Source organism: Melanotaenia boesemani, chromosome 20 (assembly GCF_017639745.1).
Source record: "Melanotaenia boesemani isolate fMelBoe1 chromosome 20, fMelBoe1.pri, whole genome shotgun sequence".
NCBI classification, from domain to species: domain Eukaryota; kingdom Metazoa; phylum Chordata; class Actinopteri; order Atheriniformes; family Melanotaeniidae; genus Melanotaenia; species Melanotaenia boesemani.
The window spans coordinates 6,980,503-7,000,468 of record NC_055701.1 but is presented as its reverse complement, the minus strand read 5'-3'; the positions used below and the strand labels follow the sequence as shown (position 1 = coordinate 7,000,468).

Here is a 19,966-nt window from a genome sequence, read left to right as displayed (position 1 = left end):
CAGCAGTAAAACGGTTCTTTCTTTCTAAAATGCAACTGAAGAGTCACTTCAGATGTTTTCTGATAATCCCATTTTCTAAACTTTTTTTCATTTTTTTTTTCATTACTGTGTTTTAACAAGGTATAAAGTTATAGTTGTTAGAGGTACAGATAAAGTGCTTCATAGTGTGCTCATCTCCAGTGCATTTTTGAATGCTGTCATCATCGCCTCCCTCACACTTCCTGTCCTTCATTTTGTGGAATGACAGAAAACAACTCCACTTCCTCAAATTCCCACAGCTTAAAAACAAGAAAAAAGAAATGCTTGGTTTGGTTTTGCCCAGCAGTGTTTATTTTCCAGAGATATCTTGATGATGGTACACAATCTACACTGAAGTCAGCAAAAAAAAAAAAAAAAAAAAAGTTAAACCAACAAACAAGAAAAATGAAAGTGACAACCTTTAGGTGTTGATGGGATAGATGACCTTCATCTTTAAGCATTTTATGTTTTTAAAGAGCTGAAAGATGTTCTGCATTCTGGATCTCTGCTGTTGAGTAGCTCATTCCTACTGTAATATTGCCAAGTTTCCATGGCTCGCCTGGCTCTAATACAGTTGCAAAACTACATAAATTTAAATTAATTTATTGCAGGTTGGAGCTCTGTCATTATTTATATTGTACTATAAAGAATCATCCCTAAAAACAGGCCTGTATTTAATTAAGATTTTATTTAGAAAGGTCTTTATTAACAGTAGGTAGTGTATTAAGGGCTGGTAATTATCATGGTGTGATGATAACAAAGGCTGGCCTTGGACTTTGTATTTATATATATATATATATATATATATATATATATATATATATATATATATATATATATATATATATATATCAATTAGCCAGCACAATACTGTCACAACTTATATTTGTATAAGTATAAAGTTGCTTATTTCTCTGCAGGCTCAGGCTTTATTAAATATCCTCTACATTCTTCTTTTAAACTTTTCACCATTGAAGATAAATTTATTGTCTGTCCAGCAGCTTCTTAACAACTCTTAATGTTTCTGAGGCAAATTAACAGCAAAGCCCATTAAAAACACATCATTTAAAGCAGAAATAGTGGTAATTCATAAATTAAGCCTAAAGTATTTACAAATATCCTGTGTGTTTGTTTTCTATGATTGTTCATTGCTTTCAATGTCAAGACTGTTATATTAAAATATAAAACAATGCATATTAGATAATATATCACTAAAATAAATGAACCATTTCATCTATGCATAGTTGTTTCAATGGAGGGTGCAGTTTCATCAGTTCTCCAAATGTCCTTTTTCTCTCCTGCGACAAAAAAATAACAAATAAAAAGTAAAATGAGATGTAAAAGATCATGAAAAAGAGATTTGATAATATCATGATTCAGTCAGCTGAATGACAAATATATATATATATATATATATATATATATATATATATATATATATATATATATATAAATAATAAGATATCATTCTTAAAGACTGTCCAACTCAGGTTTCAGATATTAAACTGAAACTCATCAGTAATCCATGACTGCCATCTGGTGCCAACATACAATATCACCACTAGCACAAGCTCCAGATGTGCATTTTACAAAATAAAACTAAAAATAAATAGTATTATTGTTCTCAGAGAGAATTAAGCCATTTAAGTTTTTAGTTTATAGACCACCAACGTGGAAGATATGTGAATATCTTATATATATATATATATATATATATATATATATATATATATATATATGATAAAAAACTTTGCTCAAAACCCTGTTGTATCCGATGCTTGTCTTCTGTCTACTGGAGACTTTATCCTGCAATAATTCTGACATTTCACACAATAATGAGTAGTACACATATGCTTTTTTTCATTTAATTTGAATAAACTGAAATGGAAAAAAGTTATTACTTTCCTAGAGTATTAACTGACAGCTTGTAATTGTCACAGCTTTAGCTGCCACATCCAACACGGTTCAGCTTTTTCTCCTTGAGTTGTCTGAGTATCACAAATGCCAGCAAACCAGCAAAAACAGCCACGCCAAACACAGCTCCTTTCAGCTCACTGACAACACTGTACGGATCCTGAACCTTGACGAGGTACTGTATCACGACCTCTCTGTGCATCCTGCCTTTCACTGCTTCCACTGTCTCGCAGGTATAAAGACCTCCATCAGAAGAGGAGGGTCTGATGATAAGACCCTGACTGAGTAGAGTATGTCGGGGTCCAGGATGGACGAGGTTATCAAGGAGGCGCCAGCTGACAGGGAGGTTGATCTCAGGGGAACATGGGAGGAACTGTGCTATGTCGATGGCTAGGTAGACAATGATGGGTTCCTTTTCCACTGAGGAAGAAGTCAAAGAAATACATCTTTTATCATCATATCATTAATATGAATCTCTGAATCGATAAAACTACAATGCTTCCCTTTTTGTTGTCAGTTTTCTATTGGAAATGCATAGGCAGAATATTTCACTTACAGTCAGACGTTGAGCATATTCTAATGTCTCCATCACTGAGACTCTGAATCCTGCAAGAAAAGTAATATTTTTTCAGCCGAAGCTTAAAACATCAAAAGCATACATTGTAGGTCATCTGACTTACAAAGATCTGGTTGTTCTAGCAACAGAAGCACACTGGCCTTTGATCTGGTCCCAGCCACAGTATGGGTCTCTGGCAAGAAGGCAGTCATTGCATGAAGTATAGCGGCTACAGTCCTTTACATCAACCTGAACAGCACCATTTTTAGATCCGCTGTACAGCTGGCCCTATAAACATACCAAGTGTTTCGGTTTCTAATGTTTTTTTTTTTTCAGACAAAAGATCAATTCAAGGAAACCTTTGAAAGGCTAACCACTTAGCTAAATCTTACTGTTTTAGAAGAAAGCTGGAGGAAGTCCACAGGCTGAGGATTTTTAAACAGCTGCAGCTCCTCAATGACCCGCCCCTCTTCACCATCAAACTTCACCGCCTTCTGCAGCCAACCAGAGTCTAAAGGGGGGGAAGAGTTTAAGTCAAATATGGAATTTGTGTGTATTGTCAGGATAGATGCATGTCTGCAGATGCATACCAGTGCCAATAAAAATAATCTGATGCTTTTGACCATCTGTTGACGTCACTTGGTCCACAACAATCTTGGAAAACCGAGTCATTGTCTGGACTAGCAGAGGCTTGCCAGCTATTGGTGTGACCACCCCTTCCATCAGAGGGTGGTTCTTCACAAACAGCAGGGTTGTGTCTGAGAGGTTCAGGGAAGTTATCACACCTTTGTCCCGCATTTCATTGTCAATGCACTATGAGGACAAGACAAAAAAGGTTTATATTAGTGTTGCCCTGTTAAATAAATAGATTATGGTTATCCTTGGCTTGATACTTACTGAGGCAGGGTAGGGGAAAGGCTCCTCGCCTGTGTGTGTGTTCCAGCTTCCAGTATCACTCTCAGTCAGAAACGTTCCTTTAAATACTTGGCTGATGTCTGACAACTTGTACGCACAGACAGCCGACTGGCTGCAAAGACTGGAGGGCTCTCTGTGGAGATATTTTCTGTTACTTTCTAGTCTGATGCTACATAAATATTAAACCACTGGTGAAGATATTTCTAGTTTGTATTTCATTTTAAAGTTCATATCAGGCCAAAAGTTTGAGTAAAAAGTGGAATCTTTGAAAATGTTACCACTAGATGTCAAGGTGGGCTTTTAACACAAAAAATAAAACTATTGGGAAATGCCTCCAAATCATTGAATTCAGGTGTCCCAAGCAAGACATGGATGAGTGCGTTTGTTATGGAGGAAACTGACTGGCCTATAGTCCTGATCTCAACCTGATGAATTACCTTTGTGATGAAATAGAGCAAAGACTGCAAGCCAGGCCTTCTTGTCCAACATCAGTGCTTTACCTTACAAAAACCCACCTGGAAGAATGGCTATAAATTTCCATAAACACATCCCTAAACCTCTTGGAAAGCTTTCCTATAAACATTTAAGCTATAAGAGCTGCAAAGGGGAGATTTACTGTCGTAAATCCCTAACTGGATTATTCACTAAATAGGACATTTAATTTCTATTATCCATCAAAGCTTCAACATAAGGGTTTGGTGTTGTTTCTAATTTTAAATGAGGCTATTTAACCTCTGAGACACCACCAGACAACTTTCTTTCTTGTTATATGCAAAAATACATGCAAGACACTTGGTGGCATGGTGTAGAAACAATAGTCTTTGTGAACATGACTAAAACAAAACAGATAATTGTTGACTGCTGGAACAACAGAAGTAAGCAAAGCACTATTTTCATACTGGAGAAGAACCAGACTAGACTGGAAATCTAACACTGATTGCTGCCTACAAGAGGACATTCAACTTCTTCAGGAATCTAAGATCCTTTATTTTCTGCACCAATATGCTGGGTATCTTCTATAAGTCTGTTGTTTGACATGTCAGAAATTCTTGGTTTTTTTTTTAAGTTTCTGGTATATGTAAGGTTTACACAAGACTAGAACAGATTTTTTAAATGGTTTCAGACCTTTGGACCCTTCGCTGTGCACACAAAACCCAACGATTTCATGAAACTTACGGGTTGGAAGTAAATGTTGCGTAGAAAATGCTCTCTCTCAGGTTGTTTTGGTCCTGGAGAAGAAAAACATCCTGAACCAGAGCTGGTGAACCAACATCGCCAAATGGACAGTCCAGTCGGGCTTTCAAGAAAGAAGTCCATCTGTTTTGTAACGTCCTTTTGCCGCCCAAGTCACTCTGAATCAACACAGATATATAGAATTAAATGTCCAATATACCACTTAAAAAAAGCTCTTGCTGTGACGCTATCCTCCTTACACAGGCCTTCAAACAGCTTGTAGACATCTCTATCCTAGAAAAAAAACACATCACTATAAACTGTGGTCTATTCCGCAGGGATTTGCTGTGTCTTTGCTAACAAGCATGGGCAGTCAGACCAGCTGCCACGATACAGAACTGGTGCAGAAATTTTAAAGCACAAAGAGAAGTTTGATTAATATACACTGACAGCTGTGTAGTCGTTGCAGATGTTTTTATGTAGGCTAACTTTTGTGACATACAGTACCTTACATACACGTGCAATCCTCGACACCAGGATGTTACCACGGTGTTCCTCCACTGCGCCCTCAGTGAAGAATAAGAACACATTGTCATCTTCACCATACTGTTTGTCTCTGCTTACTTCAGCCATGTTTATGGAGATCATGGTGGGCTCTGTGGTTCAAACAATTTAAATGTGAGAACTCAGAGTTATTGCAAGTTTTACAAGATAAAGGTGTAAATCATTTCCTCATGAAACTGATACTTTTTGTTGGATTATTTGGACACTTTACCGTTAAGCCAGGAGTGTTTTGTTTCGGTCTTGACAGGGTTAAGTCCATGCCTCTGGAACACCATTTCTGAGCCCAGGAAGTTTGAAGAGGTGGCAGAGTACAAAGTGTTTCCTGTTGAAAGGAAACCATTTTAATTTGCCAGAAAATCATATTTTCATAGCTGAATATTTATTTAACTTAAAGTGTGTGATATCACGCACTAAATTTAATTTTTTTTATTATTTATTTATTTATTTATTTAGCACTGGGACCCAGGGCCGACTCTAAATATATTGTTCAATATGGTTAATTTACTTTTTTGATATTTTATGGTTTTCCTGTAATTAAAAACTCCAAATAATCATAAAGATTTCCTATTAAACAATCTAATTTATTAAAAATAGCACCCAAGTAATAAGTTTGATGTCATAGGAACTTTTAGAAATGGCAAGAGTCTGCAAACTGTTGTGTACTCACCATCTAGCAGGGAGGCAAAGCGTTGGTTGGGGTCAAAAGGAACTTTCCCTCTACCTTCCTGAGTCTTTCTTTCCAAGGAAATGTTTCCACTGGTGAAAGTCTGTTAAGGGAAGTACTTGTGTTATTAGCCAAATCAACTAATCATGTCGTATTTCTCTTTTTCTTTTTATTCTAAATCAAATTAAAGCAATAGTTGATTCGTTTGAGTCCTTTATGAATTCACTCTGAGGTAGAGCAGAAGATTAGTTCAACTTTCTAATCCTTGTTATTTAAGCTGGCTTAGCCTAAATAACAAGCAAATAACTAGCTAAGCTAGCTTGTTATTTAACCTATTTTAGCTTAAATAACAAAAAAAAATCCACCTTCAGGATCTCTGAAACACACTTTGCTAAGCTAATCATATATTGATTCTGCTGTTAGCAGCAGTGGAAGCTGTTTTATTCAAGCATGGAGCTAAACTATGTCTTTGATCCCTTCAATTGCAAAGTATTTAATTGGTAATGGGGTAACAGTTTTTTTCCACTGTTCGCTAAAGACCTACAGAATCTATTTATTGTAACATTCATTCTTAGCAATTAAAGCAATAGGTTTTGTTATCACCTGACCACAAACTGTCTTTGGAAATACTAAATTTGTCATTGTGGAAACTTACCATGGAGTCACATGCAGGATTGAAAGCATTTGTCCCACACACAAGCATTTTACCATCCTCCATGGTGTGCAGCAACCTGATATAGTTATCACAGTCCTGTTGGAAGAACAAGAACATTTCAAAGAAATCAAATGTAATATTACAATTTGTATTTTGATTAAAGATATCAGATTTACTAATTGTTCAGTCGCAGCTTTACCTCAGGGCTCTTGCCCTTCACCTGACAGAAGATTTTGTCTTCAGAACTGACTGTCCATTTGACCTTAAAGATGAAGGATTGGAGGTGACAAATAAAGGATTTTAAGAGTTGTGTTCTTCATGTATTTACAGTATGTTACTAGCTCCTAAAAGAGCAACCCAGTCCAGTTCTCGTCTGCATCTTACTTCACTGGTCTTCTGGGTGATGTCGTCCAAGCTGAGAGTGAGAACTCGTCCTCTGACTCCAAGGACAAGCAGACCAATGTCGTCTCTGACCATCAGAGAACTCAGACCAAAGTCAGACTCTTTGAACTGTTTCAAGTTCATGTCTATGGAGGATAATTTGACAAGAAGCTGCAGGTTAAATTTCATTTCTATGCATTTTGATAGGCTACGTCAGTGTGCCATTCCCATACTGCAAAGCCTTTACATTTTTAACATTTATATGCCACTTATACAGGCTTGTAGCCTGTTCTCTTATTGCTGCAGGCCATTCATTCGTTGTTTGTCTATGTTATAAAATTAGAAATGTTTACAGTGTTTACTGTGATCTTAGAAGTATTTAGATCATTAAACTATCAGCAAACCTCACTGAAGTTCATTTAAGATTTCTTTTTTTTCTTCTTCTTCTTCTTTCTTTCCTTTGTCCATTATGTTTTGTAGGTAATTCAGTTTTGATGTATGAATGCTTGTTTTGTTTTTAACATGCATGAATTGAATTGTGCTTTAATTTTTTAATCATGTAAAGCACTTTGTATTGCTTTTGGCATGAAAGGGCTTTTTAAATAAACTTTGACTGAATAAACTGATATTTGAAAAACCAAAAACAATACAGATAAAAACAAAAAGGGTCATAATAATAATAATAATAATAATAATAATAATAATAATAATAATAATAATAATGATAATAATAATAATAATAATAAGAAGAAGAATAATAATAATAAGAATAATATATAAGCATAACAAGAGAAATAAAACAACAAACAAAGTGCCATTCCTGCACCTGCTTTAGATGCCATACCTTGGAAGGAAATGGTCCTGCGGGCTTTAATGCTTTCTGCAAGGTCTGCACTAATGAAGAGGAGGACATAAATGAGCATCACATGAAGTCTCATCATCACCTATAGGCAGGAAATAAAAAAGAAAGAAAATTTGAATGGTTTTACTTATTACAATGGATTTAAAACTCGTTCCTGATTTTCTCTGTTTTTATATTGTTTTTGTTTGTTTGTTTGTTTTTTTTCTCTTCTGCCGCACATCTTAAATTTCTATAACAACTCTGAGTCTGACAGAACAATTTCTACTGCCTTTTGGAAACTGAGATCCTTTTGTGTCTGAATTAAGATGTTACAAATCTTTTAATAAGTCTGTTTTGAAGAAATTAACTCTGCTTTGCAGCTTTCTATAGGGGCAATAGTATTCTAACCAAAGACTTGTAGAAACTAAAATATCTGATCAAGACAGTTGGCTGTAGAAAATTTGATTCTTCACACTGATTATACAACACAGTGAGGAAACAACAGTGTGATCAGGGACAGGCTTCTTGTATTAATCTGCAAGACAGAAAAATACATGAGATTATCCCTGTAGCCAACACCCTTCAGAATAAATCATCTTGGATGTGTTATTAATAATTTATTTGTTTATATGAAAAAAGAGCATCCAGTAGATTGGCTGCATTTATTTGCCAAGCTTGTGGTTTGATGTCCGTCCAAATAATTCTCGGTGACCAAGAGAAAAAAGCAATTGAGTGGCAATAATGATTATATGATTAAAGCGAAGTGATTCATTTGCATTCAGCCCCAGAGTTATGGACAACCTCTCCCCCAGCAAACACAACTGCAAAGCTAAAAACTAGTGAGCAGTTTTTTTTGTTTGTTTGTTTTGTTTTGTTTTTTATGCATTTAAATATGGCTTACATTACAATAAAATATGGCTTTATCTATTAGAATATGTGATTCCAGTGAGTAGTGTCAAAGTCTGATTCTGTCCAATTGCACACACATGCACACACACACACATGCACAAAAACAACAATGACTTTTGTTGACCTCATGGGATCATAAGTAAAAAAATCTTCAAATAAATTTTCAGCATGAAAAGTATGCTTCCACACATCCTTTCTAGCAGTATTATTTCCATTATTTCGTAAAATGTTAGATCTGTGTTGCCCTTTATCATGATTATAAGTCAAGCCCAAAATTTCCGCTACTTGGTTGTTCAAATCAGGGACCACTAATCCTGGTCCTTGAAGATTTGAAATGTTCCCCTGCTGCAACACATCTGATTTAAATCATATGGACATCTGATTTAAAATAAATGGACATCTGATTTAAATTATATGGATCTCCAGCATCTTGTTTTCAAACTCTGCACAAGCCTGTTAATGATCCATTAATTTGAATCAGGTCTACAAACGTCTACAACCTGCAGGGCAGAGGACCTCGAGGATCCCTGATTTAAATCACATTTTTTGGTTTAAAAATAATGTGCACACTTTGAGCCACAAGAGGGCGCAAGAAAACTATGATTCCCTCAAAAAAGGGTTTGCTGTGACTGCAATGTCAAATCAGCAGGACAACACAAGAAATATAGTCAGCATAAATGTAATTCCAATATATGCTGCTCTCTTTACTGAAAACTAATCAAACAGAACAAAAAGATTAGTTCAGAATGAGATTTGAGAGGCTGAAAAATGTTTTTATAATATTTCTTCTCTCATTTTTCTGTTGTTCTTGAGTGATAAGGAGAGTAATTGTATTTAGTTTAAGATACAGAGAAATTACAGTAGTAAAGACTGTAGAAACAAGGTGTGAAATTCTACAAAACACAGCAAAAACTTTCAAATTTTCCTAAGATTTCTGAGAGGGCACAATAAATAAGTCAGCAATGTCATTTGTTCACAAGCTAAGAAATTGTTCAAATTTGGTAAATCATTTTAAACAATAATAATAAAGACACACACCCAGCCACTCACATACACCTATATATATATATATATATATATATATATTTATATATATATAGGTGTGTGTGTGTGGGTGTATGTGCAGTATATAATTTGCAACAAATGTTTAAATTCAAGGCACAAGTATCTGGTAACTACTTTTGTATTTTAATTAGCATTTTTTTTCTGAATGTGAATATGTTTATTCACTTATAAATATATTATTGATCTTAAATAGGATTTTATGTATCTATTTATTTATTTTCTTTCATGAAATGCACTTGTAAGTTAAACATATATTGCAGGGATTTTTTTTTTTTTGGGGGGGGGGGGGGGGGGGGGGGGGGGGGGGGTAATACCTATATTATTTCATGGTATTTTATTCCAACTGATTAAAACTTGTTATGGCTTACCTTAAATTATTTTAAGCAATTTTATTCCAATTATTAGGCTTTTTAAGAAAGTGTATTTTATTTAACGGTTTAGTTAGGCCACGCCTCTTATCCCATTGTAGCCCCGCCTCTTTGGACAGACGCTGATATGCTGGTTAACGGAGCGTAAATTTCCGGTATCCAGTGTCTGGATTTTCAGGTTGACTGTGTGTGTGTGTGTGCGTGTGTTTGTGAGTGTGAGTGAGTTGCACGCCCATGTGAGAGTGTCACAGAGTTTGTGGTGTGTGTGTTTGTAAACGTTCCCAGCTCGGAAACTGTCACCACTTTGCACCGCAGGCGAGCTCCGCGTTCCTACATGCAAGTTACCGTCGCGGCTCCCCAACCGTTGCCCCGCGATGACCGAAACCCCCGCGAGCAAACCAGCCAATGGTGAAGTATGTCAACGACATGCGAAGAACGGACTTAAACCGGAGAGGAACGGCTTCGTGAAGAGCCTCCACTGCAGCCACGAGCGGCCGCCCAAGCAGCACCGCCTCCCGGACGAAGAGGAGGTGAGGCCCGGGATGGGACGGGGCGGAGAGGGTAGTGTAGCCTGGGAAACATCCATTGTGTGGACCCAGAAAAAGCCCATTAATGTTACTGCTGTCACAAAGATGTCATCAATGTGGCTCACTGACCCATCCTTGCAGTTTGCTAACATCAATTTCTAATGACTCCCGAGATTTGTAAGGAATAAATGTCACACTCCATACAGATTAAAGAGTTTAAGTACATTAATTTTTGTCGGATAAATCTTTGTCTCAGACATGATAGACCACCCGTTAATTCAAAATAATATTTGCACCAAGCAACTTGAATGAATGAGTTCATGCTGCTGTCTACCACATCACTTTAAAAGGGGGGAGCTGTTTAAAAGAGGTGGCTGCCACATATCTGAACTGACACTGTGCTGAATTATAAATTTAAATAGTTTAAATATGTGCCATCTTAAAACACAGGTAAAAACTTGGCCTAAAATCAGTAGCACTTAACTTCAAACAATTGTAAAGTACTTAAATGCACGTTATGTGTCATCAGAGCCAGTCCAGCAACTTCGGACAGTTCATATTTCTCTGCTTTTAAGATAGCATTTGGTTTACAGGTGCCATCCTTATCTCATAAGAGAATGCAGGTTTGTTGTTTTTAGTGTCTTACTGGCTGCTCTGCCTCACATCCAACCAAGAATTGTCTGCAGTCTTATCTGCTTTGCAAAGGTTTGTGTAAAGGGCTGGAACAGTTTCATGTTCATGAACTCCTTTCAAAACTTTGAGTGTGTTCATGTTGTCTGAGACTGCATGCTAATGAAATTTCCACCCTTGGGTGCACCCTCAGTGACTGTCCCAATTACCAAGTCCCTGCTGAGATGCGATTTGATGCTGTTAGACACGCGAGCATTTATGCTAAATATGTTGTGATGCACAGGTCTTTTTTACATGTTGATCAAAGTTTGAATTTTCCAGCCTCTCGAGAGCGTAGCTATTCTAGTTATCTCCTGTTGAGATTCGTAAGTAAAATCAGGTCAAGCACATTGTATTATGTCCTTATTCTAATGTTTAGACAATGTGGTTTCTTCTGCTACACTGGACTGATAGATTGGAGAACTGGATGCCTGGTGACTGAACCTCAGCTGATTAGAGTTCATGTGCATGGCAGCGTTGCTACTCCAAGGTATGTGAGAGAAAGAGGCATGACCGGTCACATGTAGAGCCCAATAGCCACAAGGGCAGAGACGGACATGATGGGAAAGCAAATGGCTCAACACCTTGAAAGGAAAGAGTTGCTAATTCAGATGGTCTGCTTATCAAGATGGACATAAAATACACATAAAGGTACATTTTGTGAGCTAAAATTTACATCAGCACAACCTGGTCCTTGCTCATTTGGCAGTCAAATCTTCCACCTATTTTTTTTTTTTTTTTTTTTGTATGGTTAGTTTTATCTTCCTCCTACTTGTAGGAAAAAACTTTCTTTTTCCAAATTAGAACAAAAGAAGAGGGAGAGCATATTTATATTCTTTATAAAATCTAACAGATTAAATGTAACTTGTTACTACCCACATCTGCTTAGCACCAACTAAGCTAGAGCTACATGATCCAGTTAAACAGGAGCCTAGCAAGACTGCTAGTTAATTTACATATAAGCTACAGCATAAAAATGAGGAGAAATAGACTTTAACCAGGCTTATATCATATAGGAAGATATTGTAAGCAGGAGAAAGGGAGATATTTTTGTAAAGAGCAAGGACACAGATGACACAAATGACCCCCTCTTGCAGTTCTAGGGGGTATTAGAATGTTCAAAAAAAATTCCTGGATCAAGGCAGTGATCCGGATCACACACAAATTTTAATCACTTCCATTCCATATTCCATTTAAGAGTTTTCCTGAAAATTTAATCGAAATCCAATCTTCACTTTTTAAGTTATGTTGCTGACAGACAGACAGACAGACGCTGCTGAAAACAGAACCTTCGCCTTGGCAAAGGTAAAAAGAATGGTGAAATGTTTATTTATAGGTGGTTATACCAGTGGACTGAAAGGGGTTTATTAGCTTTTAAATGGAGTTCAATCAAAAGCACACACAGTATATTCTCATTATGACTTAGTTTGCACATAAATAATAAATATCACTTCACTGAGTTAATTCTCTCTAAGACATACAGACCTATAGAGGTTTATACTAAAGCTACTATGTGTTATTCTTTGTTTTATGTGAGTCAGGGCCTGTATGAATGTCACCTGAAGGCCAAAACATTGTGCATTTAAAGCTGGGATAGGCCAGCATATAATGTAAGCCACAGTAGTTCCTACACGAGCGGATATTTAAGTTCAGACAAAGGGGATTTTTACCTGAAGATCATGATCTAATCTAATTATGAGAAAAGGTTAAGATGGTTATTAATCATCACTGCAGTTGAGAGGACAGGGGTGATGGCTCTTCCTTAATTAATGAAATGAATATCAATGAGCTTTAAAAGGCTCTGAGAAAAATCTTTTTGTAAATGTCTCATTAAGATGCTCCACGTCTGTAAAAAGATAAGTACCCGTTGCTAGAAAACAGGAAGTATGATGTTGCAATGGTTACAATGGGTTTCATGGCAGGCTATAGAATGAATGAGGACAAAGGGTTCAGATTACAAGATAACATTTCAGTTTTAGAGACTATAGATAACTTAAATCTTCTGTTCATTGTGCGCAGATCCATACAACGACACATCATGGCAGCTTGTACAACCGGCCGTTCATCGAGTCGTTTGAAGAAACCCCCATGCTGGTGGCGGTCCTCACCTACATGGGCTATGGCATCCTCACCATCTTTGGCTACCTTCGCGACTTCTTCCGTCATTGGAAGATTGAAAAGTGCCACATCGCCAGGGAGAGGGAGGAACAAAAGGTAGAAAAATACTCTGCCACACATGTTCTTTCAACACTAATGCCATACTTCCCTCTAAAATTTACAGGGTTGTTTTTTTTTTTTTGGCTGTGCTCCACTTACCCACTAAGATTCATGAAATCAGGTTAAGTCATTTCTGCGACACGAGTGATGTCTGGGGAATCGATCAGTCTTTTTTTTTTTTTTCATGATACGTGTGGGTACATTCTTGTTATCTAAACATTTTTATAAGCAATCTAATGTCATAAATGCCTGAAAACGAAACAATATCTATACAGTATGACTCTCTCTTTATAAAATGACCAGACAAATAGTACATCTGCCTTTCTTTCTGTAGTTTGACTTTCTTTTCTATTCATATTTGCCCTTTCTGGAGACATTTGTGTCGTTTGTCTCTGGACTGGCAACCTGTCCAGGTGTACGCCGCCTCTTGCTCAGTAATTGGTGGAATAAGCTCCAGTCCCCCTGTGACCATGAATTAGAATTAGCAGGTATAGAAATGGATGGATATTACTGAGTTAGAGATATTCCGGAGTCAAAAAGCTATTATAATAACTGAACACAAAATAGTGGTAGTAGTGGTCTGAAATCTTCTAGCCTTGTGGACTGAATGAATACCAGGTCTTCTAATATTGATGCCAAGCTGGTAAAGCTTAAAGCCCAGAACTATTGAGAATAAATCCAGTATTAGAATAAATGAGAAGCTAATTCAATTTATGCTTTTCATATTATTATAATAAATGGAAATTTCTCTGCTGAGACTTCTGGAAAAGATGAGTTTTTAATGATATTGTGTTGAGAGGAAAAGGTACATTTGTTTATTTCCTAAATTTTTATACCATTGTTTAGTCAACATGCAAGTAGAGGAAATCACATTTTCAGTTCTGGTGTTTGTGTATTTTTTTCTGAGTAATTTATGTTGACTATTCCAAATCTTGCAGGATTATGACAAAATAATGTGTTTGGAAGCAGCGATGTGACGTTTATGAGGAAACTGAAGGGTTTTTATGGAAATGTAGTACATATGTAACCAGTGATAAGATTTTAAGATGAGCTGGCAGTGTGAAATACAGAAGTTAGTGGATGAAGTAACTATAATTGTTAAGAAATACTGATCAAATTAATCGATAACAAATGTTTCAGACTCTTTTTTGTTTATTGTGGAAGAAAACTACACAGCTGAGTAAACTGGAACGCTGATCAATGAAAGTAACAAATATCTCTGCGCAATTTAAATAATCTGATTACATTCTATATTTACTTTTATTTATTTGCTCTGGCAAATAAGACTAAGAATTCTTTTTTTAGCTGCTGAACTTGTTCAGAAACAGCTAAAAGCTTTGCACTGATGTGTTAGTTCAAACCAGCTTTGCTCATTTGCATTTTGGGATTTGATTAAAAGTGTGTGTAATTCAGATGCATCAATCTGATTAAGTATCTGAGTAATGAACAGCAACTATAAGTTGACAGTTTGAATATGATTGCGTCAACCTGCACTCGACAACCACTTTATTAGGTACACTTTGCTAGTACTGGTACCTGATTCTGCTCTCAGAACTGCTTGTAGTCTTTGTAGAATAGATTCATCAAGGTGTTTGAAACATTCATCAAAGATTTTCCTCCACATTGACATGATAGCATCACACAGTTGCTGCACATCCATGATGAGACTCTCCCGTTCCAACACATCTTAAAGATACTCTGTTGGATTGAGATGTGGTGACTGGAGGCCATTGGAGTACATTGACTCATTGTCATGTTCAAGACACCAGTCAGAGATGATCTGAGCTCTGTGACAAGGTGCATTATCCTGCTGGAAGTAGCATCAGAAGATGCTCCACTGTGGTCATAAAGAGATGGACATGGTCAGCAACAAGAGTCAAGAAGGCTGTGGTATGTTTTTTAAACAAAGCTCAGGTATTATTAAGGGGCCAAAAGTGTGCCAAAAAAAAAAAAAATACCCCACATGATTACACCACCGCCATCCTGAACCATTGCTACAAGTCAGGGTAGATCCATTTTATGCCAAAATCAAGACTCATCTGACAGGCAGTGTTATCTTAGTCTTCTTCTGTCCAATTTATTGAGTCTGTGTGAATTGTAGCCTCAGTTTCCTGTTCTTAGCTGACAGGAGGCACCCGGTGTGGTCTTCTGCAGCTGTAGCCCATCTGCTTCAAGGCTGCTGGACGTGTTGTGTGTTCAGAGATGCTGTTCTGCAGACCTTGGTTGGAACCCCCAGTAATTTTTTTTTTTTTTTTTGGAGTTACTGTTGCCTTTTGACCATTTCCATCCCGTCTGCCCGTTCTCCTCTGACATCAACAAGGCATGTTGGTCAGGAGAATTGCTGCTAACTGGATATTTTCTTTTTTCAGACTGTTAACTGTAAACCCTAGACATGCATGTGTGTGAAAATCCCATTAGATCAGCAGTTTCTGAAATACACGCCTGTCTGGCAGTAAGAACCATGTTACGTGCAAAGTCACTTAAATCCCCTTTCTTCCTCATTCTGTTGCTCAGTTTTGACCATGTCTACATGATGAAATACACTGACTTGCTGCCATGAGGTTGGCTCATTAGATATGTGTGTTAACAAGCAACAGAGCAGTTGGACCTAATAAAGTGGCCAATGAGCATAAACGATCAAGCCACGTTGCCCTTATAATGTTTCATGTTCAGTAGGAATCAGTTAACTCCATTGACAGTTCAGTCACACTGCTGTCTACTGTTTGGAAAACTAACATGAGCTGTGCAGTCAGCGTACTTTGCATAAACACAAAAAATAATGTGATCGTTTTTAGAACGGAGGCAGGTTGGACTTCATGTGTTAAATGCAGCTGAGCTGTATGAAGGTGCCGCCTGGTGACTGGATAGTTGCTTTGTTCATGTTGAAGGAGTTGTTGTAATTAACTGGAAAAAAAGGCTTTGTGTTTTATGTACTATTCAATGTATTTCTTATTAACCAAACTGAACAACAGTGATATTTACTATATATTTAATATACAAGAGCAATCAAGGCTTCTGGTTGCACAAGGATGTAAAGAAAGCATGCACATTGCATTTACAGCAGAGTGCAACGTCCATGCTTAAGCTTTCTTTTTAGTGGTTGTGTTGAGGAGAGGAAGCTGGTTGGATAAATGAAGGGAAGTCATTAAATGACCCTGAGGATACAACATAGATGTTTCCTCCTTCCCTTGCTCCCTTGTGTGTCAAAGCATTAGAGCTGAAGGGAATGCATTTTTACTAGCTAAGCTTTCCAAAAGCACCAGTGGCCAGAAGTTCCTGTGTTTTAATGAATTGTACCAACACATACCAGGGAGCATTAGGATAAAATTCCTTCATACTTTCATGCTAAGGTCATGTAACTCTGCCTTTTATGTTATTTTCTGTTCATCCCTGTGTAGGACTTTGTGCCACTTTACCAGGACTTTGAGAACTTTTACACCAGGAACCTTTACATGCGGATAAGAGACAACTGGAACAGGCCCATATGCAGTGTCCCAGGAGCCAAGATGGACCTCATGGAGCGGACCTCTCACGACTACAACTGGACTTTTGAGTGAGAAAGACATAGCTTTCATTCAAGACCTTAAATGTTATCTGCAAGCTAACCACAAGGTATTCAGACACACAATAGCAAGAGAAAATACGGATTAATTCCAATAATTCCAACGCCTGTACCTACTATCAAGATAAGTGACAGTTTAAATAGGAAACAAAAGACTGAGTTATGCTATGAGTCTGTAAAATCCAAGCTGGGTTACACACCCTAGTTGCTGAACAGATCTGTCCAAAAGCTGCAACATTTCAAGATCATTGGATGCAGCTTGGTTGTATGAAAAAAGAAACTTGCCTAGAGACTTTTGAGCTTAACTGATGTGAAAAATGAACATTTGCTAGCTTGTCATGATTCAGGTTGCCTGTGTATGCCTTAAATGTCATAAGCACTTATTGAGAATGCCTTCCTTCTACTGGGTTGTGCCTCTGTTTGCTCTCACACAGCTTTAGCTTCTTTTAGGGGTTTAAAGACTTTTTAAATCCATGGTTTGGTTCTAAGATGGTTACTGGAGCTATTTGATGAATACCCCTTAAAAAAGAGGTATAGCTAATCAGCAATAGCAACACTTACCTCATGACAAATGCAGCCAAGATATTATAAAGGCTGAGTTAACATACCTGCATGCAGCGATGGTGCTGAAGCAGTCTCTGTGTCTCTTGTTGCATGGCTGTCAAAATATTCTACTCAACTCCCTGTTTACATTTATATGCTCATCACAGTTGCCGTTAACTTGTTTTAGTCTCTTCGGCTGCTGTGAAATGTGCCATCAACTCTGCACAATATTTTCAGATTCCTTACGTGCAAATGTCTGATGTTCATGTTCTTGGTTTACAATAGTGGACCCAGGTGTGTTTTTTTTTGTTTGTTTGCTGTTGCTGTCCATCTTCCTCCAGGCTAGATATGTTCTTCACTTTAACATGCTTTCCTGCTCACCGGTTACACGAGTTGCAGTCGATTTTCTGTCCGTACCAACCAGCCTGGCCCTTTTCTTCTTTGACCTCTCACATCAACAAGACGTTTCCATCTAAACAACTGCTGCTCCACGGATGTTTTGTTTTGTTATTTTTCAAACATTCAGAGAACTCCAGAGACTGTTATGGTGCACGTTAAGGCAGGCAACAGTTCTAGAAATGCTGAAATCACCCTGTACAATCCCGATAATCATGCAACACGTCATGTTATATGTGACCTGTGATGAAAGATTTATGCACTTCACACCTGCAATGACAAATTCTGACAAGAAGACTGCATTAAAAAGCAGGAAAATAGGTCTTTAAGCAGTCTATGATGTAAGGGCTCTACTAATGTAGGTCTTAGACCTAACATGACAGTTTTTATACTAGAGCCTGATTTTTTTTATTTATTTATTTTTTACCCCAATTATATTCAGAAATATAAATAGATAAAAATCTTATTGCAAATCTTTGTTTTTCATATAGATATATATTATATAGATGTTTCTTTTGATTGCTCTCAGGTAAATGAAAACTTTTTTATTAGATTAAAAATCATATATTTATCAGTAAAATAGTTTATTTAGAGCATTATGGGATGTTAGATAAAAATTTGAGAGCCCAGCATAGTTTAAAAATTTACAGTAAATGAAGTTCATAGATTCTGTGATGTACAATAAGCAAGAAAAAAAAAATTCTCATCTTTTTTTTTTCTTAAAAATTTTGACAGTAATGACAGAAAATTTGTGTGAGTGCAAAACAACAGAAGCAGAGAAGAAAAGAAAAAGTAGAAAAAAATTGGGACGAAAAGAAAAACAAATAAAAAATTTGCTTGATATTAATATTTATTTAACTGTATTAATAACAGCCTTAAAATAAGACAGGGGTTGCAGTGTGACCTCAGCTCTGGGTAGTAAGCTTTTATTAATTTTTTTTAATGATAATTTAACCTTTAAAATGACACAAAACTGTCAAACCGTATTATAATGAGAACATTTTGTGCAGCTTATTGTCCAAAACTGTTGCTATGAAACGCTAAACAACTGATTGGTTTAGAAAAGCATTTCTTTCTTTAACTTTTAATGTGGTGTTAAATACAAGGTTTTGAATATCAATATCAAACACTGATACAGCAGCATGTAAAAATATCCCAAACAAAGATTTCTTTATCACACCTCACACTTCCTGTGTGTGTTGTAAGCTGAGCTTCTCTGTTGACAGCCAAGCTGACCACACACATTTGTCAGTGTGTGCGAGTGTCTTGTTCGGTCCCCCTTCCTCTTGTTCGGGCTTCACAAACACAGATCACAATAAATGTTGTGTTTTGCTACCACTTGGGGAGGCGTCTCAGAAATATCTGCGGTCTGGGCTGTTGCTGGTGTTTTAGCTTTTCTCTGCTTTGGAAAAGGCAGAAATCAAAGTGGTCAAAAATCTACAAAAGCCAGCTCAAGTTAACTTTCAACCAGTCAGCGTTTGAAGTGAAACATTGTGCCAGGAGTCTATCTTTTGTTAGCCTTTTAGAGGACGGAGCGTTTACTTGTTTTAGTTAAAAAAAACAAAAAAACACATGTGGTACTTGAGAGCAACTTAAATGGATATTTCTGAAATGGCGTGAAATGGCCCTAAATGGTACAATATACTGAGAAGTGATATGATCAGTGTAGGTTTGGTTTGCAAGTGTTTTAAGATGCAAATTGGGCTGCTGCTAAATGGCAAATTAAACACAAATTACCCTAATCTGTCTTCTTTTTATAGTATTTACCAGGAACACTAGTGGGAACTGATGTTTTTCATATTTTTTAATTTATTGTCATGTGTTGTTTTTGCATGTGTCATATCATGTGACAGTTGAAAGCTGGTATGACCATCAGTCCATCTTCCTTTCTTCTTAAATTCTACCATCTCAAAGCTGTAGGATATCTGCAGAGAAAGGTGTTCAGTAGAAAAGCAGACAGGAGCAGGAAAGATTTAGTTTTAGTTTATGATTTAGGTTTTAGTTTTTTGTACCAGTCGTAACATTACTT

At 36.9% G+C, this 19,966-nt stretch overlaps 2 protein-coding genes across 4 annotated transcripts in view; one reads left to right on the top strand and one right to left on the bottom strand.

Annotated features, from left to right (window-relative positions):
* Window positions 1–1,767: 1,767 nt before the first annotated feature.
* Window positions 1,768–18,258, bottom strand: LOC121631347 (semaphorin-4E-like). 2 transcript variants are annotated; one of them, XM_041972196.1, is made up of 15 exons: window positions 17,607–18,258; window positions 7,685–7,784; window positions 6,844–6,986; window positions 6,659–6,721; window positions 6,460–6,555; window positions 5,808–5,907; window positions 5,352–5,462; window positions 5,084–5,232; window positions 4,580–4,755; window positions 3,386–3,536; window positions 3,079–3,301; window positions 2,881–2,999; window positions 2,613–2,776; window positions 2,489–2,538; window positions 1,768–2,352 (listed from the first exon to the last, which is right to left on the bottom strand). In XM_041972196.1, the coding sequence occupies exons 1-15, from the start codon at window positions 17,652–17,654 to the stop codon at window positions 1,961–1,963; spliced, it is 2,085 nt and encodes a 694-aa protein (XP_041828130.1). In that variant the 5' UTR covers window positions 17,655–18,258; the 3' UTR covers window positions 1,768–1,960. The 2 variants fall into 2 exon arrangements, with proteins under 2 accessions (XP_041828130.1, XP_041828131.1); XM_041972197.1 differs by having other exon boundaries at window positions 5,093–5,232.
* LOC121631348 (serine palmitoyltransferase 2-like) overlaps window positions 10,137–19,966 on the top strand; it is a 32,995-nt gene continuing 23,165 nt past the window's right edge. For both annotated transcript variants that reach the window (XM_041972199.1, XM_041972200.1), the window contains exons 1-3: window positions 10,137–10,553; window positions 13,239–13,433; window positions 16,835–16,989. In XM_041972199.1, coding sequence (XP_041828133.1) covers window positions 10,398–10,553; window positions 13,239–13,433; window positions 16,835–16,989 — 506 coding nt within the window. In that variant the 5' untranslated portion in view covers window positions 10,137–10,397. The remainder of the gene's footprint in view (window positions 10,554–13,238; window positions 13,434–16,834; window positions 16,990–19,966) is intronic.